Genomic DNA, 23,168 nt, shown 5'->3' on the forward strand with positions numbered 1-23,168 from the left:
TATTTCTCCTTCCAATTTTTGCATCTCCATCTTGGTCCAGTCCCGCTTTCTGTATGATATGTTCTGCATACAGATTAAACAAATAGGGTGATAAAATACACCCTTCTCACACCTTTTCTGATTGGGAACCAGTTGGTTTCTCCACATTCAGTCCTTATAGCTTCTTGTCCAGAGTATAGGTTGCGCATCAAGACAATCAGATGCTGTGGCACCCCCATTTTTTTTAAAGCATTCCATAGATTTTCATTATCTACACAATCAAAGGCTTTGCTGTAATCTATAAAGCACAGGGTGATTTTCTTCTGAAATTCCATGGTCCGTTCCATGTTTGCGATATGATCTTTGATACCTCTTACCTTTCAAAATCCAGCTTGGACCTCTGGCATTTCTCGCTCCACATATGGTAAGAGCCTTTGTTGTAGAATCTTGAGCATTACTTGCATGGGATATTGGCAATAGTTTGATAATTACTGTATTCCCTGGGTTCCCCTTTCTTTGGAATTGGGATGTATATTGAATGATTCCAGTCTGTGGGCCATTGTTTTATTTTCCGTATTTATTGACATATTTTAGTCAAAATTTGGACTGGTTCAGTCTCGGTAGCTTGTAACAACTCTACTGGTATGCCATCTGTTCCTGATGATTTGTTTCTTCCAAGTATTTTAAGAGCAGCTTTCACCTCACATTACTAAAATTTCTGGTTCTTCATCATACAGTTCCTCTGTGAATGAATCTGTCATCCTTGCGTCTCTTTTATAGAGTTCTTCACTGTATTGCTTCCATCTTCCTTTTATTTTATCTTGGTCAGTCAGTGTGTTCCCCTGTTAATCATTCAACATCCCTACTCTTGGTTTAAAGTTCCCTTTAATTTATTTTGGAAATAGGGCTCTTGTTCTACCTTTTTAGTTGTCCTCTTCTATTTCTATACAATAACTATTATAATAGTTCTTTGTCCCTACGTACTGGTCACTGTACTATTACATTTAGGGTTCTCACCATGTTTCTGTCTGCTTTTGCTTTTGCTTTCCTTCACCCTTTAACCATTTTAAGAGTTTCTTCAGTCATCCATTGGGGTCTTCCTCTCTTTTTAACTAGAGGTATTGTGTTTTTGCGTTCTTCCCTGATGGTGTCTCTGGCTTCACTCCATAGTTCTTCTGGTTCTCTATCAACTAAGTTTAAAGCCTCAAATCTGTTCCTTATTTTATCTTTATATTCTTCTGGGATATTATTTAAATTGTATTTTGGCATTATGATTGCTTTGTTGTTCTTCAGCTTTACTCTGATTTTCGATACGACCAGTTCATGATCTGTACTGCAGTCTGCTCCTGGTTTGCAGAGAGAATGGAACTTCTCTATCTTCTGCTACCAATTATATAATCAATTTGATTCCTATATTGACCATTTGGTGATCTACATGTGCACAGTCTTCTTTTTGGTTGCTCAAAAATGTGTTTGCCAGAAACAAATTATTGGCTTCACAGAATTCAGTAAGTCTTTCTCCTGCTTCATTTCTGTTCCTAAGCCCCACTTTCTCACAATTTCTGGTTCTTCTTTGTTCCTTACTTTTGCATTCCTATCCCCCACGATTATGAGAACATCTTGTTTTGGTGTGTGATCAATTTCTTCCTATACTTCTGTATAAAAACTCTCCAATTCCTCTTCTTCTGTGTTTGCCATTGGAGCATAGACTTGGATGATGGTTATCTTAACAGGTTTCCCATTTAATCTCATTGATATCACTCGCTCATACCTTGCATTGTAGCTCCCAATTGCTCTTGCTACATCACTTCTCACTATTAAAGCAACCCCGTTTCTTCTTAATTTCTCATTTCCTGCATAAAATATTTTGTAGTTGCCTGATTGAAAATGTCCCATTCCCGTCCATTTTAATTCACTCATGCCAAGTATTGTAATGTTGATGCATTCCATTTCTTGCTTGACAATTTCTAACTTTCCCTGGTTCATGCTTCTCATATTCCGTGTTCCTAGTGTGTATGTTGTACAACTCCAGACTCTCCCATCTGCAAATCAGCCTCTGGGCTTCCATTCGGCTTTGACCCAGTGGCTTCGTTAGTCACAGCTCTATTCGTACTTGTACGTTGTTCTTCTGTAGTAGTTTGCTGAGTGCCATCTGACCTGGGAGCTCATCTTCCAGCACTCTCTTGTGTTGCATTTTGGAAATTCTGTTCAGAGGGTTTTCATGAGGTATTCAGATGTGGTTTACCATTGCCTTCTTCTGAGTCTGGATGCATCTTAGTCTGGTATCTGAGCTTTGACCATTCTACCTTGGGTGACCCTGCTAGGAGTCTAGCCTTTCGGTTAAGACTCCTGACAGCATAGCTGTCAGCTTCTTCGGCACTCTCAAACCCCCTCACCATGTTAAGATGTGCATCCTAGAGGAGGTATGTTGCTTTAGAAACTTTTTGTAGAATTCTTCTGATAGAGCCCCTGGATTTGGAGGCTCATTGAATTATCGGTCTGAATCTTCCATAGTTTTACTTAATTACTTTGCTGGAGTTGCACCCAATTTCGGTGGCTGTTTCTATGCCAACTGCCAATTCAGTTAAGTATAACTTCTGAAAACTTTTCCTTAGGCATGAAATTCATATTTTTCTGAAAGATCTCCACATTTGAGATTTTACTGCTTTCTTTCACCTTTTTCAAGACTGATCTGTAGCTTATCTGTGTGGTGTTACATCATTTTTGTTGTATTTTTCACAAGCTGCTAATTCGAGTGTATTTTGGGGAGGCGGTGTGGGGTTGATCTGGGGTATTACTGGGAGCATGCTGTCTCAGTTGCTTCCTTTGATACAGGGGGTCCCAAACTGTGGTCCATGGACCACCACTGGCCTGTAAGCCTCATTCAGGTTGTCTGCACCATGTCTGTAGATTTGTGCTTTAAGATGGGATAACATACCCATTGTACAGTATTAAATATTCATATGGATTTTAATTGTGTTTTTATTGCTTTTATTTCTTACAGTATATAAGTAATAAAAGAAGCAATAAAATACAATTAAAAGCCTTAAAGCATGGGTTCTCAACAAGGGGGGAATTCCCCCCGGGGGGGAATTTTAGGGTTCCGGGGGGGAATTGGGACCACTATTCAGCAAAGTGTGATATCCTGTAGATTGTGTACAATCTGTAAAATTGTAGTTTGTTTTTAATTTAATCTGCGACATTCAGTAAAGTTTATTGAATGTCACAGATTAAAATCAATTCTTGAACATGCAGCATTATTTTCATTTGCAAAATTAAATTATTATTTAAAGACCAGAAAGTGCTCCAAGAAATTCTGTTACAATATAAACTAAGAAATTTTTCTCTCACGAGAAACACCACCGTCACTCATGAAACGTCAACACGCTATGAGAGACTATCTTGGGAAGGGGGGAATTATATTCTGAACGATGGTGAAAGGGGGGAATGGAGCAAAAAAGGTTGAGAACCACTGCCTTAAAGCAACTAACACAGTGCATTACAATTGCTACAGTAGGCAGGAAATTCATTAAGTGGTCGACCAAGACCCTCCGCAACATTCAAGTGGTCCTTGGGGGGGGGGAGCTTGGAAGCAACTGTTCTAATGCAAACCTTACCAGTGGAGACAAGCTGCAGCAATCTGTTCTTCCCCCCTAACTAAAACGAAGATGGGAAACTTGTGGCCCTCCAGATGATGCTGGACTACAACTCTCATCACCCCCCTGCCATTGTTAGTATTGATTACTGCTCTTTGGACACATTTGATTTGGTGATGATTTGTTTAGTTTACATGTATGAGCATTTTTTTATGTAGTGATGTTATTTTTCTAATAAAATTAAAGTGGAGAACAGATAACAGTTGGGAAAAGGTAAATTAAAAAAAAGATTAAGGGCAGTATCCAACAGAGTTCTTCTGTCAGTGCAAGGATTTCCACTTGAGCCACCAAACTTCCCCTTTCTCTTCTGTACGCCCCATGCCCTCCTGAAAGCTGCTTCAAAAAGTTGGGAGAAAACCCAGAACAGATTTACAGGGCTTGTAAGGAGAGGAGTGGAAGGGGAAGTTGCATTCCATAGCCAAAAGTCCTTGCATTTGCAGAAGCATTTAGTTGGATACCACCCTAACGACCTGCAAAATCAAATATCTTCCAAAATAAAAAGATCTTCATAAGGTGGTCAAATAGGTCTCTAGGCAGAAGATTGCAAAATTTGTGTGCAGCCACTGAGCAGGCTTTCCCCATCCTGTGTCTTACTAAGCATATCTGTTGGCTGGACACACAGCTGCCTCACAGCTTCATATGGAAGGAGGCAATTCTTTTTTTTAACCTGATTTTAAGCCATATAGAGCTTTAAAAGCAAAAATCAGCATTTTGAATTGTGCCTGGAAATGGACGGGAAGTTAGTAAAGCTGCTGGAATAATTGTGTCACATGTGGTTGAATTCGGTCCTAGTCTTACGCAGAGTAGACTCATTGAAGTTAACAAACATGACTAACTTGGGTTCATTAATTTCATTGCGTCTACTCAGAGTAAACATTAGATACAGCCCGTGATCCTGATAATGGTCCCTGTTCAACATTTGTTGAAGTTTCTGAACACTTCAAAGGCAGCCCCACGTAGAGCACATTCCAGTTGCCAATTATGATGTAATTAAAGTATGTGTCGTCAGAGTCAGATCTGTTATTGTCAGTTTATGGACAGCATCTGGATGTTCACAGCAATTGGTAGAGAGAGAGAGAGAGTACTTTTTCTTAATCTCTTGCCAGAGTATGGGCTATATTGAGGTAAGTAGACTGAGACACAATACATCTGAATTTTGTGTTTATTCTATAAAATGAAATTAGTAAGCAACATACAGATGATTTTGACTTTTATCAGTTGATTGCCACTACATTAATTGTAATAAGAGAATTATTTCTGGGATTACTGTGATAGATTCCTTGGTTGGGAGGGTGCTGGGCTATTTACTTGAATCGATTATTTGGAATGAAGTACCTGCTACGTTGATTTTTGTACTTAAAATTCTGGTTTAGAATTGTTTTGATTTATTTAATGAATAGTCTTTTAGTTCTTTAGTATTTTTGTGTCTGGGATTTTTTTTAAGGTCTGAATTATTTATGGGGCAGTTGAATAGTCAGGAGTGACTTATAAACTAGTTCATAAACACTGGACAAAGGGAACAAAAATCACAACATAATAGGGAGGAAGAAAAGGAGTCATGAAGGATTTACAGTACAGTTTTGGAGCAGAGTTAGCATCAGAATTTTAATATTTCAGAAGGTAGAATAACTCATAGAATAAGTAAGAGACAAAGGGGGGAAATGGTACAAACTAAAAAAGCAAGAAAAGTGGAGGCATGTTTCGAGAGTAAAGATAAGAAATTAGACTTGAAGTAATATTTTAGAAAATGTTTTTTTCAGATATAGAAGACTTGGAGGTTCTGAAAAGCAATTAGAATGTATTAGAATTAATCAAACAGAATCTGAAGTGCAGAATAAATTGGCTCTTACTGTGCTTAGCTTTGTGCTTTATCCTTTTCTTATCAAGGGGGATTGGACCCTAAATGCCATACTTGAATTCCAAAGGTTGTGTGGGCTGAAGCTGCTGGTGGGGGTGGTGGATGAATACATAGATGGCATCCTTTACCTCTTCCTCTGTGACACCAGCTCTGATGAAGATGTCTACTTACACAATATACTGAGATTGGAGGGCCATGCACTCATCTGCAGAGAGAATATTCCATCTAAGGTGAGGGGAGAGCAGATTATTTCCATGGGGGTATTGGAGGGAAGGTAAAAATGGACTGATATTTTTTTAGGGCAGGGGATTTTCCCCAGGTAGCATGCCATCACGTGGGTTATAGTGCCATCTATTGTCCGAAGGCAAGAATGTGCTGGAGTCTAAACTTGTGGTGAGTGTGCCCCTCCCACTCCAGTTCATTCCTGCCTTCATCCGAGGCTGTTCATGTCTCCGTAGCGTAAGGCTTTAGTGTAGGAGTTTGTATTCAGTGTGTCTGTTTGTGAAGTGTGTGTGTGTGGAGGAGGGGAAGATCAGCTGGAGCGCGCTGCAGCTGATCTCTTCTGGCACATGAGATTCCCACGCTCAAGCTGATGGCGCTGGATGAAGGGAAGATCAGCTGTAGTGCATTACAGCTGATCTTCCTCTCCTCCAGCGCAATCAGTGGGTTAGGTTCCAGATCCCTGCTCTACAGCTGATCCGCTATTCGGCGGGGGTCTGGAACCTAACCTGCTGTATGAGTGGGGCCCTACTGTACTGAGATTTATTTCCTGGTATGGTGCACAAGAGCAGTACTGCACTCCCCCTCTGTGTGTGTACCTTAGCTATCTCTTGGTCTTATTCCGTCATGACTACTGGACTTGGTGCTCCTCTAGCCCCAGGTTGTGCACTGTTGTCCCTACCCACTCCGCTTCCCTCACCCCCTGCGTGTGTTGGTGATATTTCTGCACCCCTTGCTTTGTGCGCATGCATAATGGCAGATCAGCAACCTGAGGCGGACGCAGCGACAGGACCAAACCAGCAGTGCAAACCTCCGTCGCACCACAAAGCACAAGCACTCCAAGCTCCACTCCAAGGCTGTTGCTAAAACCAAACACCTCTCTACCCACAGTGCTGCCAAGTGAGTACGATAAGTGTCAGTCCCAGCTTCAGAGAATCCTGGCCAGGAGGCGTTGACAGCACTTTCCCACTCACCTGTTGTGTCCTCAGAGGACGAGTTTGAAGGGTTTCCTACCCAACCAACTCCAGGCTGCCCATCTCATCCGGTGACGACGACGTCTCGCCAATCTGATACACCTCGTGTCATCTCTGCTTCAACCAGTACAGCCGCATCTGCCTCAACAAGGACAGACCCTGCCTTCGGACCCTCAGGCGGCCGTGCCCGACCCTCTCCTGGGGTTACAGCTGACTCCTGAATTTCTTTCCCAGTTGAAGGACATAATGGGGTTCTTCTCTCAAGTTCAGTACCTTTCTCAGGCAAATCCATTGTCTCAGCAAGGTGCACAGTGGCCCTCCATCGCAATGGGGCATCAAGTCTGCAATGATGAGGTTCCACCTCTCTCTCCAAGCCCCTTAGATGTTGCAGAGGCAGACTTGAAGGTGAGGCGCCCGAACTGGAGGATCCTTCATCTTTTCTCCAGGCTGAAGACGATAAGTGGAGTGGGGACTCAGAACTGGAGGAGGACTCGTCCTATCGTCTTTTTGATCCGGCAGACTACCTCCCACTCTTCCGCAGAGTTCTGTACACCCTAGGTCTCCAGTCTTTGCCACCCCAATCTAACGCCCTTCCTGTGAGGGGGGGCAGGGTCCTCAAATCTCCCAGATCGGCAGATCACTTCCTTCCGGTGCCAGATCCCATCAACAGGCTGACCAAAGAGGAATGGGCTCAGCCACTGTCCCCACGTCGCTTCTCAGCCCTGGCCAAAAGACATTATGCTTTGCCTCCTGAGTTCATGAATCACTTTAATGTCCCAGGGGTAGACCAGCCAATCTCTAACTTGGTGTCCAGGTCTCTCCTCCTGAAAGAAGGAGACTCCCACCTCAAGGATCCATCGGAATGGCGCCTAGACTTTGCCCTGCGTAAGAACCACGAGACTACCGCCTACTCCTTTCAAGCTGCTGCTGCAGCCTCCATTTTCTCAAGAGCTTCTATGATGTGGCTGGATGAGCTCTTAGACGATCCTGCTCTGGATCCGGTCAAACTCAGAAAGAGCCTGGTCAAGTTACACAAAGCGGCTGTATTTGTAGGTGATGCCAGTTTGGATGCAACTCAGCAAGGAGCGTGGGCACTGGCTGCGGAAGTAGTGGCTCGGCGAACTCTCCGTCTCCGACACTGGGACACAGACACCACAGCCAGGGTCAACGTGTCCACAGCTCCATATTCAGTGTCATTGCTGTTAGGCGAAGAAGCCCTTAAAGCGGTTTTGGTGGATCCTAAAGATAACCAAAAGCCGACTATGGCCACGTCCAAGAGGGATGACCACAGGCTGTTGAGAAGGTTTGCTCCATACTGCTTTTTCTGGTCCTTTCGAGGAGTGCGGCCTGGGGGGCAGGGTCGCAATTCTCAATTTACCAACTTCCACACCTTCAGGGGAACCTGGCACAAACAACAACTCCAGGACAAAGCTCAGTACCAGGGATGACAAGGCCCTTCCTCTTCATCATATGGACGAGGAACGCGTCAGAGTACGCAGTTCTGATGCCATCCCTATTGGAGGCAGGCTGCTGCACTACGCAAGACTCTGGCTTGGTCTAACTCAGGTCTCTTTGAGTCAGAGATATCTTCTCTCACAGTTACAACTTAGAGTTTTGGTCGACCCCTCCAGACAGATTCCTTCTCTCTCCCATTCCCAGAACTCAGGAACGGCGGAGGGTCATGCAGGAAGCAATAGGACATCTGCTCAACATAGTGGCACTAGAACCAGTACCACCAGCAGAGAGATCGGGGGGCGTATACTCCATCCTGTTTGCGGTCCCCAAGCGAGATCTGTTGTGGAGGGCAGTATTAGACCTCAAGTTTGTCAACCGCTTTGTGAAGTATTGACGGTTCAAAATGGTGCCCCTTGCCTCAATCATAGAAGCCCTGCAGCAGGGGGACTTTTTGGCCTCCATTGACCTAAAGGAGGCATACCTGAACATCTCAATCTGCCCTGCCCACAGACAGTTCGTGAGGTTCACATTCGGCCAGCATCGTTTTCAATACCGGGCCATGCCTTTTGGACTCGCGTTGGCCCCAAGGGTATTCACCAAAATGATTGTCACCCTGGTGGCTCACCTCTGCCTCCAGGGGGTCCATATTTATCCCTACCTGGACAACCTACTGCTCCGGGTGGACTCCAGCAGCCAGGCATGCAGCCAGGTTCACTGCACCCTCAAGATCCTGAGAGCCCACAGTTGGCTAGTCAACATCAGCGACTACAGCATCTGGGAGCAATACTGGACACAGTACAAGCCATGGTCTTCCTGTCACCAGAGCGCATCTCAACCATCAGAGATATAGCATGCCTCCTGATGTGTCGTTTGAAGGCGGACGTGATGTTTCTGGCAAAAGCTCTGGGGACATTTGTGTCCACCATTCACATCGTTCCATGGACTCAGCATCATACTCGACCGCTCCAGTGGACCTTATTACCCTTTCAAGCATACATTGCCAACTCCAACCATCGTGAAATCCATCTGGATCCCTCACTGCGGGCTTCCTTCAGATGGTGGGCGACAACTCGAAACCTCAGAAAGGAACCCCATTCCGAGAACTGGACAGAACTGTGATCACTACAGATGCCAGCCTAACTGGCTGGGGTCCCCACTACAACTCCCAGTTTGTCTAGGGCAGCCTTTCCCAACCAGTGTGCCTCCAGATGTTGTTGGACCACAATTCCCATCTTTCCTGACCATTGGCAATGCTGGCTGAGGCTGATGGGAGTTGTGGTCCAACAACATCTGGAGGCACACTGGTTGGGAAAGGCTGGTCTAGGGTGTGTGGTCCACATCAGAACAGAGTCAGAGTATCAACTGGCTGGAACTACGAGCTGTCCATCTGGCTGTCCGACACTTTCATCCAATCTTCCAATTGGAACATGTTCTGATCCGGACAGACAACACCTGCGTAAAACCGCATTTGAACAGGCAAGGGGGAACCAGGTCTCAAATCCTCCAGGCGGAAGCGACCCGGATTTTCAACTGGGCTGAAAGTCATCTGATGTCACTCAGGGCAGAACACCTCAGTGGGGTTCTGAACATAATGGCCGACTGGCTCAGCAGACAGCAGGTGATTCCGGGAGAGTGGAAATTTCACCCAGCGGTGTTCCACCTCCTCCAGCGCCGATTCAGCAACTTCTCTGTGGACCTCTTCACTTCGAGCCACAATTGCCAGCTGCCCTGTTACTTCTCGAGGTATCTGGAAATGACTGCGGAGTCAATAGATGCACTGTCAACTCCATGGCTGGACGGTCTTCTATATGCCTTTCTTCCAATACCTCTACTGGGCAGGACACTGAAAAAATTGTGACGCGAAAAGGCTCAACTGGTCCTGTTAGCCCCGTACTGGCCTCGCCGCCCCTGGTTCTCGGACCTGCTCTCCCTATCAGTAACAGATCCTTGGAAGTTGCCAGTCAGGCCAGACCTTCTCTTACAGGGACCGATGTGGCACCCAGACCCCGACTGGCTGAGTCTGACGGCTTGGCATTTAAATGGAGGCAGTTGATTAGCGCAGGCCTATCTCAAGGGATTGTTGATACAATTCTGGCATCTAGATGGCCGTCGATGAATTGCATCTACCAGAGCACTTGGCTTGCATTTTCCAAGTGGTGTGCTTTACAAGGCTGCCAACCCTCTCAAGCCACTGTACAACAGGTTTTGCAGTTCCTATATAGAGGACTGAAAATGGGACTAAAAGCTGACACTTTGCGTTGTCACGCCTCCACTGTTTCATCAGTCCTGTCCATCTCCTTGTCTGCTATTCCCATCGGTTCACACCCGCTCATCAGACGTTTTCTGAATGGAGCTGCCCTCCTTTCTCCGGCGGTGTGCCACCATTTCCCTTCCTGGAGTCTACCTAAGGTCCTGCAAGCCCTGCAGCATCCTCCCTTCGAACCCCTCCGGTCAGTGCCTTTGCGACTGTTATCCTTCAAGGTCCTGTTTCTGGTGGTGATCACCTCGGCGAGAAGAGTTTCAGAGCTGGGAGCATTGTCATTGGCCTGCCAACTCTGCATCTTCCATAAGGATTCAGTGGTGTTGTGCCTAGATCCATCCTTTCCTTTCATCCTTCTGTCCAAATCCTGTTCATCCACTGGAGAAGGCCTGGCACTCGCTAGATGTACGGAGGGCCCTCAAGATATACCTGTCTCGAACTCAGGATATAAGATTGACAGAGTCATTATTTGTATCATTTCACCCAAGGACTCTGGGTAAAAAGGTCTCGAAATCCACTTTGTCTTCTTGGTTGCGCACCTGCATTCCAATGGTGTATAAGTTGCTTAAGCTCCCACTGCCTAGTAAGATAATGGTGCATTCCACCAGGTCAGCTGCCACTTCAGCTGCCTTCGCAACCAACGCACCTCTTGCAGACATCTGCAGATCAGCGGTATGGTCTACTCCAGACTCCTTTATCAAGTATTATAAAATAAACTGCTAAGCGTCTGCCAATGCCTCCTTTAGGAGGCATGTGCTGCAACAGGTCCCTTCTCATGGGTAAATAGTGGTGGCTCCTCCCTGTTGGGGGCTGCTTTGGTACATCCCACGTGATGGCATGCTACCTGGGGAAAATGGACCATTGGTCTGACCTGAAGAGTGGTTTTCCCAGGTATCATGCCATCACGGCTCTCCCGATTGGAGGACACCTGGGTGTGAGTACCACCTTCTAATGGGTTACAGTTCAAAGTTGCATTGTTTTTAGTTTATAGAATTAAGTCAGGACCTCTACATCTGTTAGGTATGAATGTGATGGGCTCTACTGGGTCAGTATTTGTATATTATCTAGATCCATTTCAATCGGGCTTTCGGCCAGGGTTTGGTACAGAAACAGCCTTGGTCGCCCTGTATGATGACCTGTGCCGGGAGAAAGACAGAGGGAGTGTAACTCTGTTGGTTCTCCTGGATCTCTCAGCGGCTTTTGATACCATCGACCATGGTATCCTTCTGGGGGGTCTTGCGGATTTGGGAGTTGGAGGCACTGCTTGGCAGTGGCTGCGCTCCTATCTCGAGAATCGTCTCCAGAAGTTGGTGCTTGGGGAGCATTACTCAAATCCCTGGGTACTCCAATATGGGGTCCCGCAGGGTTCAGTTCTGTCCCCCATGCTCTTTAATATCTATATGAAGCCGCTGGGTGAGGTCATAAGGAGATTTGGAGTGCGTTTCCAGCAATATGCTGATGATACGCAACTCTACTTCTCCTTTTCATCTTCTTCAGGTGAGGCTGTTGATGTACTAAACCGCTGCCTGGCCGCGATAATGGACTGGATGAGAGCTAACAAACTGAGACTCAATCCTGACAAGACTGAGATGCTGTTGGTGGAGGGGCTCTCTGCCCAGATGGTTGATGTCCGACCTGCCCTAGACGGGGTTACACTCCCCCTAAAGGAGCAGGTCCGTAGTTTGGGGGTCTTATTAGATCCGCTCCTGTCACTGGAGGCTCAGGTAGCCTCGGTGGCACGGAATGCGTTCTACCAGCTTCGGCTGGTGGCCCAACTACGCCCCTACCTGGACAGGGAGAACCTCGCCACAGTTATCCATGCTCTGGTAACCTCTAGATTGGATTACTGTAATGCACTCTACGTAGGGTTACCTTTGAAGACAGTTTGGAAACTTCAGCTGGTGCAGAATGCTGCGGCCAGAGTTCTTACTGGGACAAAGAAATTTGACCATATAACACCTATTCTGGCCCAACTGCACTGGCTACCAATATGTTTTCAGGCCAGATTCAAAGTGTTGGTTCTTACCTATAAAGCCCTTAACGGCATCGGACCGCAATACCTGGCGGAATGCCTCTCCCGCTATGTACCTACCCGTTCGCTGCGCTTGACGTCGAAGGCCCTTCTCCGGGTTCCAACGCATAGCAAGGCCCGGAGAGCAATAGCTAGAACTAGGGCCTTCTCAGTAGTGGCCCCCGAATTATGGAACGACCTCCCTGATGAGATACGCCTGGCACCTTCTTTGTTATCTTTTCGGCGCCAGGTAAAGACCTACCTCTTTGCCGAGGCTTTTTAAATTTAAATTTTAAATTTCAAATGTTAATTTTAATTTTTTTTTGTTGCAATCTTGTTTTCACATATGTTTTATAGTGCATTTTATTTATACTCACTTGTATTTTAACCTGTTTTTATTGTTGTACACCGCCCTGAGAGCTTATTGCTAAAGGGTGGTATAAAAGCACAATAAATAAATAAATAAATATTCCTTGCTGGCAGGACTGTTGGCCGTTGCATCTTCTCAGATATCTCACTTCAGACTTGTCCCAAATGAACTGGAGTGGGAGGGGCATGCTCGCCACAAGTTTTGACTCCAGCACATTCTTGCCTTCGAACGATAGATGGCGCTATAACCCACGTGATGGCATGATACCTGAGAAAACCACCCTTCAGGTGAGACCAATGGTCCGTTCTCAAACTGATTTGTGATTAACCACTCAAAGCTGGAGGTGGAGGGGAAACTGTTCCAAGTGTTCTTAGGGGTAACTAAACAACAACAATAAAAAGGCTCATAGCTGCCAGAATGTACACTAAATATTAAACATGGGGACAGGAAGATCAAAAGGAAGATGTGATATACGTTATTTTCTAATTGAGCCCTATCTGAAAGTATGTGAAAATACAGGTTTGACATTTACAGGGTGGTTAAAAAGTGATTTAAAAACAATCTCTTTTTAAAGCATGATTTAATTCAGTTACATTATTGTTCTCTTTTGGAAAATGACATACTTTAAATGAAAACTAACTTTAGTACAAATGAGCAGGTTCAAGTTATTGCTTGCTTGTTGTAGGTTTCAGGTTAAAACTGGTAGATGCAAAACATTTATTTTATAATTATGGTAGATTGGTGTTGGTCCTCTTGGCTTTTAGTCATGTTTTGAAATATTGTGTATGAGGATTTTATATTGTGTTATGTGATCTTAGCATTGCATTTTATTGGATGTTTAACAAGTGGCTTGTAAATTGCTTTGGGAAGATTATTTCTTAAAGTGGTATACACGTTTATTAAATTAATAAAATTCTTCATTCTGCCTTTAACAGGATTTGAGAGAGCTAAATCTTTCCACCTTGTATATAAAACCAAGTCTAGAGCAGCAGGCTGGCTTGACAAAGGCAGACACTACCTTGCTTCAGCAGGAATCCCTTAGTGACCTCCCACAAATAACAGATTCAGGGCCTTGCAAGACTAAAGTGCTTTTCCAGGTGCAAAATATTTTTACTTTTTACCCCCCTCTGTTTTTCTCTTTCAGTTCCTTAACCCTTCTAACCTCTTCCATGCCAGAGACCCCAAATGACGTAAATGCCACAATTTGAACTGTAAATTCCAAAACAGTTAAACAGTTAACTGTTGAAAATGAGTACAGCCTAATCTAAGACCCTGGTGGATAATCTGGAGGCCAGTGGGGAAATACCTCACTACTGATCCTGTTGGATGTCTCAGTGGCTTCCAGTACTTTGGGATTTTGTCAGACTTCTTAATAGACTTGAACAACTGACCGAGTTGTCTGAGCTTGCATTGCTGTAACTCCATTCTCCAAGGACAGTGACCCTTCACACCAGGAGTGTGGCTTAATGACACCAGCTTGGCCATTTGGGAGGTTTTGCGTGTGTGTCCACGCACACACTGTACCATAGGGCTCAGTATTGCTGCCGATAGTTATACCATTTGTATGATGATGCTGAATGAGACCATCCAAGGCATTGGGGATTTAGTGTCATGACACCCATTTCTGCATTCCTTCTATGTGGAAATGCATGTGTCTCCATTCTGAACCAGTATCTGGAAGCTGTGGTGAGAATGAGCTAAAGGTGAAGATGTGGATGATGCTGGTGGGTAATCTTAAGTGCTCTAGAAGGAGAATGTTGTCTATAATAGAAGAGGTAGTAACCCTGTCTCAACCAGTTCAGTGTTGCCCAGCTGGTGTTGGCTCCACTTGTGGCTGCTTTCCACAAGACACGTTTCCTGCATGGAGATCATCTTGGTTTTCAACAGTGGGTGGGAACAGTGTACACAAAATTGCTCGGCTGGCTTCCATAATTTTAAGCTAGGTTTTAAATTGGTTATTCTGGAGTCTGACAGCTTGAATCTGCACAGAGCATTCCACACTCCCTCCAATACCGCTGGTTTCTTGAACTTTTAAAGAGAGCATTTCCCCCATCTCTGTAGCACTGCTTAATTATGGAACTTCACTGCTGCAAATGAGATGATAGTCTGTAGTTTAGACAGATGTAAAGGGTTAGAAAAACTCATGGAAGAAGGTTAATCCATCAGCAGCATATTCAATTTATGTGGGAACTCCTTGACTGGAAGCAGCTTACCTCTGGATACTAGATGCAGAGGACAGGCATAGTTATCCCCCATGTGCCCTCTTTGGGAATACCACTGTTGGAAGCAGAGTGTAGGACTGGATGGACTTCAGCTTGAACCAGTGAGATTATGTGGCTTCTGATAAGATTATGTGGCTTGTTGCCTTTTCAACTCAGCTCATTCACATCTGCATAGGCCTTAATTTGTTTTCTGTATCAATATTTTTACTTTCTACCTGCTTCTGTCATGCAGCATCTGTCCTTTTATCTCTTACCCTAGGGATAATGTTTTCTAATAGTTTGTTTAAACTAGAATAGGACTGTAAACTTTTAGGTGATCCTTTAACTTACCAACTAGTGCATAATCAATGAGCAGCAATGTATTCTTTTTAGTGTAGAATTACTTGTTCAAATCTAACAGGCAGTACATTTTATAAATCATCAGTAATTTTTTAACCCTTACAAATACTAACCAAGAGGTGCTTAGGGTCATGGATGGAGCTTGCAACAGACAGACTCAGCAGCATGGCAAGCTGCTTTTGAAACTTGTGTGGGATTTTCAGAAGTAATTTGCCAAGCAGTTTGAAGGATTTCTACTCAAGGAAAATATGCCCAAAGCTGCCTTGGCCCATTGGAAGTAATGTCATGGACTTTTGAATCCTGGCTGTTCTCATGATGAGAAATTCTGAGTTCAGTGAGTTGGTGTCACTGTAATTTTTTTTTTTTTTTTTGCATTTTGTGTAACTTGGACAAGTAAAAAATGTGTGGTGCAGGGAAGCTGACAGTAAATGTGCTTTTCCCCCTAGATGTTTGAGGATGATGATGGGAAGAATTTCTCACCTTTGGGACCTGAACACTTGGCACAGGGAGACAACTTTTCAGATTCTTCTTATCGTTCATGTGACTTCCTAGAAGAAGGCCACCTCAAAAAAACTCAGAATTCAGGCCTCGGGCAAGAGAAAAAGATGTTGCAAGCCAAGGTGCAAAAAAAATCCTTTTATTGGAAGGACAAAGGCATGCTGTACTAAGCTGATGGGTGTAGCATTATAGTTTTTTCACAAACACACACTGATAGATAGATAGATAGATAGATAGATAGATAGATAGATAGATAGATAGATAGATAGATAGATAGATAGATAGATAGATAGATAGATAGATAGATATTATTTTGCAGGGGGGGGAGTTGTGATCTATTTATCCTAATAAGCCTTTAAAATAAATGAAAGTTGATCTTACTTTTAATTACTGCTAATTAATTCCCTGACCGCCCCCTTGAGTCTCTTCTGATCGCTCTACTTGAGGGTTCTGACAAGGCAATTATCGTGCAGGTGGCAAAATTTCTGAACCTGGCCATTTTAATCAGACTCTGTAAGATTGTAAATGGCAACTAACTCAATTGGATTGTTTTTTTGTCTGCTTTAGTTTCTGATTTCAAGCATTTTTATCTTTTTATCTTTAATATTTAATACCATGTTTTTGTATTTGTGGTTGGTCGACTGTAAATAAAGATTGTTGTTGTTGTACTGCTAGATTAAGAATCAGGATGTACTAACAGATGAGGGAATGGACCTTTAACTGTTACCTAAATGTTTTCCTCATGCTGTTTTAAAATGATTCTCATACTAGAATCTGGTTTGTGTTGAAGCTTTTTTCAGTTTTCTGCCTTTTTCAGGAATGGACATGAATAGAAAGAGAAACTTAATTGGTTTCTCTTTACTTTCATAATCATGTAATCATTTTTTGAAAAAAATCAGGATTGCTCTGAAAGAGCAATTTGAAAGCAATTAGTGTCATATCCAATGAAATACATCCAAGCAATTAAAATAAGTTCTCAAGTACTTGGCATTTGTTGTTTATTCTTTCAGAAGGGAATGAAGGGAAAAGTGCCTTAGTAAAGTATCCAAGGAGGGGGTGTCTCAGTTAGAAATGAATACGGGAAAGGGCGTTAAATACCATGCCAGTTTGCTTTGGAGACCCTGTCAGTTGTGTGGTGGTGGTTAAATTTATTACCCACCCTTCACCAGAAAGTTCCAGGGAGGGTCACAACAATATAAAATATCTCACTCTTATTTACTTACTGTATTTTTAAACAATGATTTAATTAGGGCCTGCTTGATCTCTGTAACAGTTTCCTTAAACTACATTGTGGAGGGTGGGGCCGCAGACAACATAGGTAGAAGTTGGTGGGTTACTTTTAGTAGATAGAATTTGTTTTTCCAGCAAGTGAATTGTTTAAAACAAAGCATGTTAAATTCTTTTTTTAAAGCTGACAGTACTCTTAACTTTGCCCTGAATCATATTCTAGGATACAGCAGGCTTGTGCTCAGATCCTGAGATGCCATATTTGGAGCCAGTGTATTTATGCACAGAAATTTGGGATGAGAACTGGATGCCTTCAAAGTATTATGAAGAAAAGAGAAACTGTGATACTTGTGATGATTTCTGTTCTGATACTGCAGCATTTCCTCACCATTCTCCAAGTGGGGAAGGAAGCAAGAGTGAGGCCCAGCTCACCCAAGAACTGGCACAACAGGTGGTGATGCTTCAGTGTTAATGTTCAACCCTTTATCACATCTCTTATCCATGTCTTTCTAGCCCTTTTATTATCCCATTATATGATAGCAAATGCAGTGCTCTCCATCCCAAAGATTCACACCTTACCACATTTATTTATTTAAATTTTTATATCCTCATCCACCTTGAAGAATAAACTTTAAATGGCTAACATACAAACTGAAGACTAAAGCATTATGTTAAAAAATAAAAACAAAAGCAGCAAACCCTAGGAACAGGCATAAAGACCACACAACACAGAGAATTAACAGCAAAAATATCCCAAGTAATTTAAGCTGTATCTAAATGCCTTCCAAAAGAGCTAGACTTTCACCCATCACCTGAAGGGATCTGTTGAAAACAAAGAGAAGTGAATGAAAAAAGGCAGGAAATACCTGGACCGTACCAATCTTTAATTATTTTAGAGCATTTGTTTAGCCTTCTGTTCAGCTGAAAAGACTCCCAAAGCAGTTTACAAAGATCAGTAAGAGGACAGACCCTGCCCTCAGACTTACTATGTAAAAGACACAACACAGTAGGAAAAGGTTTTGCTGTGGAGGAGGGAAAAGGAAATCCAGCTAACTAGTTATTAGTTGTTATAGACTTCTTGTAATGACCAGCTGGAATAGAGTTGAAGGAGAGGAGGAACTAAAAGTTGTTGGTCTCTCAGCTGAGTTGATAGAAGTGCCCTCAGTCCCATCATGGCTATAATCTGATGGAATGGTTACTGCTAGATGACTATTATTATTATTGTTTCTTACATTTGTATACCGCTCCATAGCCGAAGCTCTCTGGGCAGTTTACAGCAATTAAAAACATTAAAAACAAATGTACAAATTTAAAAACACATGCTAAAATGCCTGGAGAAGAGGAGGAGCCAGCAACCTCCTTTGTGCTCGCCAGAGAAGGCGTTCTTTCTCTCTGGCCTAGTCCTCCCTGGTCACTTTTGTTCTGCCCGTATATATGTGGACTGTATTCAAAATTACCCCTCTCTTGGTTTTACTCTCCCGATGAGCACCGCTCTTGCGGGGCCTTTTTGCTTACAAAATGTGCATATCATGTCTGGCAGAATGTGGATATTTCAGATGATGTTGAGAGAGTGAACTGCCCTAGTCTGGAACTGTGAGCAGAATCCTAGGCTCCTCTGGAGAAATGGGGGTAAATTCGTTTGTGTTGGCTTTACTTGTACAGGCACAGATGAATCCCATTATTGGGAGGGGGGCTGCATGGTTGCACAACACAATGATGCCTTTGTTGAGAGCCCTAAAGCAGGGGTGGAGAACCTCAGACCTGTGGCCCAAATGTTAGACCCCTAAGCCTATCTATCTGTCCCTTGGGACTCTCCCAGGCCCCACCGCTCACTGGCCCTATTTCGCATCCAGAGTTTTTGCCTGGCTAGAATGTATCCTTGAGTTCTGATAACTCTGAGAAGGCCAACAACCTAACATAACATTTGCTGGTTGAATTTTGGAAAACTAACTCTTTGAAGAAAGGCCTTGACCTAGAAATGGTTCATCAATAAGTATAAATATACTCTTAAGAATCTAAGGAGAAGATAGGGAGGTGGCATGCCTGCCGAGTCCATGGATCTTCTCGGCATACTTGGGTTTCAATCCCAAGCAGCGGGTCTCCCACCACTACTGCTCTTATTCTTGTCATGGGGCATGGTTTCATTGCCTGTGCTTGACTGAACTCCAGCCTCTCACTTCCTGTCACATGGGGTCTCCTGTAATTCTTCCCCTGCAGACTGTCTAGCTTCATCCTCAGGTGCATGGAAGTGGTCCTGTAGTTCCACTGGTGATGCTATGTATTTTTGTAGACCAAGCATTTGTTCCATAATGGTTGTTTGGCTGGAGATTATTTATCTGTGTGGTTGGTGTGAAAGAATCAGAGTGGGACTTGCGTTGTTAGCAGTTCTCCGTATGCATTTGTGAGGGGTTACTGTGGCAGGGATGCAGCTCTTATTTAGTTATTTTTAATTACTAACAATGGGATGGACAGTAAAGAGGAGTGTGTGTGGAAACTAGCTTCCAGTACAAATGCAAAACTTAGGCGTGCTGCTTTGCCCATTTTCCCATCTCTGTGGCCCCTAGAAGAGAATGCAGCCCTTCGACTTAAAAACCTTCCCCACCCTTGTCCTAAAGCCTCATTGCTTCGAAGAGAAATCTGAACCTGTGAGTCTTTTGCTGATGAGAGGCTTTCCCAGATTAGGAGTCTGGCTGTTGAGCCTGCACAGCTGTTTGCCCCAGACTGCTAGCGGCTGTCCCATGTAAACCTTGTTACTCTTCCATTTTCAGTCTCTTCTTGTCTCCTTCTCCTTCAGCGGTGGAGGTTATTTTTCACACTTGCTGGAGAGGCAAGGCTGTGAAAAGGACTTTGTGCTTAGCCCTATTCAGCGGCAGGAGCCCCCTCCCCAGTTCCAGTCCTGCCTGCTTCAAGGCAGCCAAGGCTTTCAAAGAGCTCCAGCTCTTTTCAATGTTTATTGTGCTAGCATTTGTTTACCTGGCATATGGTTTTTACCATATGACTGCTGTGTGGCCAATGAAATATAAAATTAAAACTGGCTGCAAAGAAGGATGTAGCTATTGTGCTAGTTTCTGACAAGGAATTGCAAGTATTTTGGGCAGAAATCATCCTCTTTGGGGGATAACAGAGGCATCTTTCCTATATGAAGAAGAAAGTCAGCTCTGGCCATAAGAATTTTTCTCCTGCGCTGCTTTCTGGCAAGAAGACACAACTTGCATCCCAGTTGCTGGTAGTGAGGCCAATTCTCCGACATGGAAAATAATGTCTGGCCATTAAGAGGAACACATCTCCCAGGCAAGAAAGGAGAGAAATGAAAAGGCTTCGCAACCTTTTAAACTGTGCTTAAAATTCAAGTTTTGTGGTTTCTTTTTTTTTTTTCAATTAATTTTTATTCAAATTTTTGAAACCAAAACCATACAAAAAGAAAAAAACACAAATCAATAACTAATACAATAAAAAAAGAAAAAAATATATAAAAATATTGACTTCCGATTTGTCATAATTCAGCTATAAATCTATAATATATAACAAACCTATCTCTTAATAGATTATAAAATCACCTTCCTGCAGCGGTTATCTTAGTTGGTTTCAAATCTCATTAACATCATATCATTTTAATCTTCCACAAAAAGTCAAAGAGAAGTTTCCAATCCTTGAGATATATGTCAATCAATTTTTTTTTCTAAATAAACATGTCAAATAATCCAACTCATCAAGTCTACTAAGTCCAGTAATTTCAAATCGCTCTTCTGTCATTATCCTTATTGGGTCCATCTTCCATCTTTACGCACCCAAAAATCTTGCTGTCATAGTCATATAATAAAAGTCTGATAGGAATTTCCTCCATCACAGATATTTTCTTGCCATCAATTCCGAACGTATCACTGAAGTATTGTTGCAAAGCCGCATCTCTGTTCCTCTTTTCCACATGATACACTAGTACATCTCTTGAAGATTTTTCCATTGACACAAAACAGGGATTAATTCTGTTAACTTTCTCCATTTAAAGTTCCATCAAATCCTTCCAGTCCAGGAATTTTTTTGAACCGATAATATCTTTATCTCCAATCTCTTCAATTCCTTCAGGGACAGCGCTGAATTCCAAACTGTAATATTTGTCTCCAGGATCCGTCACAGCCAGGAAATCCAAATCTTTTTTCATATCCATATTTAATCCAATCTCCATAATTTGAACCTTGCCTTTAATTTCTCTTTCATCCTTTTTTGGTTTTCCAGATCTATCTTTATTCTCCTTTCTCATAGAATCCTGAATTTCTTTCAGCTCCTGTCTCATTTCGTGAAATTCAATTCTCCACGCTTGTCTATTATTTCTCAGTTCTTGTTTTATTGAGTTAATCCCATTCATTATTTTCTGAAACATGTCAAAAGATAAAGTCCCTTCTTGTACATCCATGATCTTCTTAATTGTCATTCTTAAAGCCAAAGGAACAAAACTCCTTCAATTTTCAATGTCCCAAGCAAAGAGCAGTTTATTTCTTTATCCAGTTACAAAGGAGTTAATCTTTCCAACCAACTGGCGTCACACGCTAGACAGCCCTTATCTCTTATATGCCCAGAAGTGCAAAAACAGCTTTAGTTCACAGCGTCCAAATAACTAGTAGCAGAGAGAATGAGCAGATTCGTCAAAAAAAAAAGTAGATCAGGAAAATTAGTCCCAGACATATATTACACAAAAATCTTATAAATCAAAAAGATTTTTCTTTTCTCTTCCAATCAGAAATCCCTCATCCGTGTAATCTTTAAAATGCTATTTTCCATGTCAGCTTTTTGCAATAAAAGAAAGATAGGCTATTTTTATTTTCTTCCCTCTTAATTCCGTGAGTAAAAAAGGAAAGTCTTAACTCACCTAGGTTATCTTAATTGCTGTTACTTTGACAAATCTCTTTAGCTGTATAGATAAGAAAGTTATAAGCGTAGACAGGAGGATGCTTGCCTGTTAATCCGTTATTCTTTAAAGAAAAAAAAACGGGTCACTTATTCAGCTGAGCTAGCATAGAAATCCTCGCTCCGTCTGAGCTGCTGGAAGACTGTCTTTCACAGACAATTCTGACGAATTCCAGACTCCAACAATCACAACAAAGCTGTGTGGGAAATCTCACGTTTCTTCCTTATCCGGAAGAAATTATCCCCAGTCAGAAAAGACCCTTCTGACTGAATTTAAAACTGAAAAAGTTTCATCCAAGACGGGAGCCCGTCTCTAGAGCTGCACAGGCGGAGGGATCCTCCTGGGAAGTCCAAGTCTGGTTTCTCTTCAGATCGTATAAATCTTTCGCCTTTTACTAAAGTTTTGTGGTTTCCAGTCAGGGTTCAGGCCTGGTTATGGGACTGAATTGGTCTTGGTCATCCTGATGGATGACCTTTATCGGGAGAAGGACAGGGGGAGCGTGACCCTGTTATTCTTACTTGATCTCTCCACAGCTTTTGATACCATTGACCATGGTATCCTTCTGGGCCAACTTGGTGAGATGGGTATTGGAGGCACTGTTTTACAAGGTTCTGATCCTTCCTCTAGGGTCATTTTCAGAGAATAGCATTGGGTGATTATATTTTGGCCCCCTAACAGTTGTGCTGTGGGGTGCCGCCGGGTACCATCTTGTCCCCAATGCTGTTTAAGATCTATATAAAGCCCTTGGGAGCAGTCATCAGGAGATATGGGGTGAGATGTCTGTAGTATGCTGATGATACCCAGCTTTATTTCTCTGTAACATTTGAATCAGGAGAGGCCATGCAGACCCTGGACCAGTGCCTGGATTTGGTGGTGGGCTGGATGAGGGCTAATAAACTGAGTCTGAATCCCAAAAAGACAGAGGCGCTGTGGGTTGGTGGTTCCTGAATTCGGATAATTGGTTTGGATGGAGTTGTACTCCCTCTGAACGAGCAGGTCCATAGTCTGGGGGTGCTCCTGTATCCATCTTTGTCACTAGAGGCTCAGGTGAGCTCAGTGGCTAGCAGTACCTTTTACCAACTTGGGCTGGTAAGACAGTTGTGGCCGTTTCTGGATTGAGATAGCCTGACCACTGTTGTCCATGCACTGGTAACACAGGGGCTAGATGTTACAGAAACAGGCCTGTGTGCGTTGTTG

At 43.2% G+C, this 23,168-nt stretch overlaps 1 protein-coding gene across 9 annotated transcripts in view; it reads left to right on the forward strand.

Annotated features, from left to right (window-relative positions):
- Window positions 1–23,168, forward strand: part of TDRD5 (tudor domain containing 5) — a 63,468-nt gene that overhangs the window by 34,610 nt on the left and 5,690 nt on the right. For 7 of the 9 annotated variants that reach the window (XM_061634233.1, XM_061634232.1, XM_061634235.1 and 4 more), the window contains exons 12-16: window positions 5,523–5,723; window positions 12,896–13,069; window positions 13,718–13,879; window positions 15,790–15,963; window positions 17,292–17,519. In XM_061634233.1, coding sequence (XP_061490217.1) covers window positions 5,523–5,723; window positions 12,896–13,069; window positions 13,718–13,879; window positions 15,790–15,963; window positions 17,292–17,519 — 939 coding nt within the window. The remainder of the gene's footprint in view (window positions 1–5,522; window positions 5,724–12,895; window positions 13,070–13,717; window positions 13,880–15,789; window positions 15,964–17,291; window positions 17,520–23,168) is intronic. The other 2 variants (XM_061634236.1, XM_061634239.1) reach the window with 2 other exon arrangements.

The sequence above is a fragment of the Rhineura floridana genome, chromosome 6 (assembly GCF_030035675.1).
Source record: "Rhineura floridana isolate rRhiFlo1 chromosome 6, rRhiFlo1.hap2, whole genome shotgun sequence".
Lineage (NCBI taxonomy): Eukaryota > Metazoa > Chordata > Lepidosauria > Squamata > Rhineuridae > Rhineura > Rhineura floridana.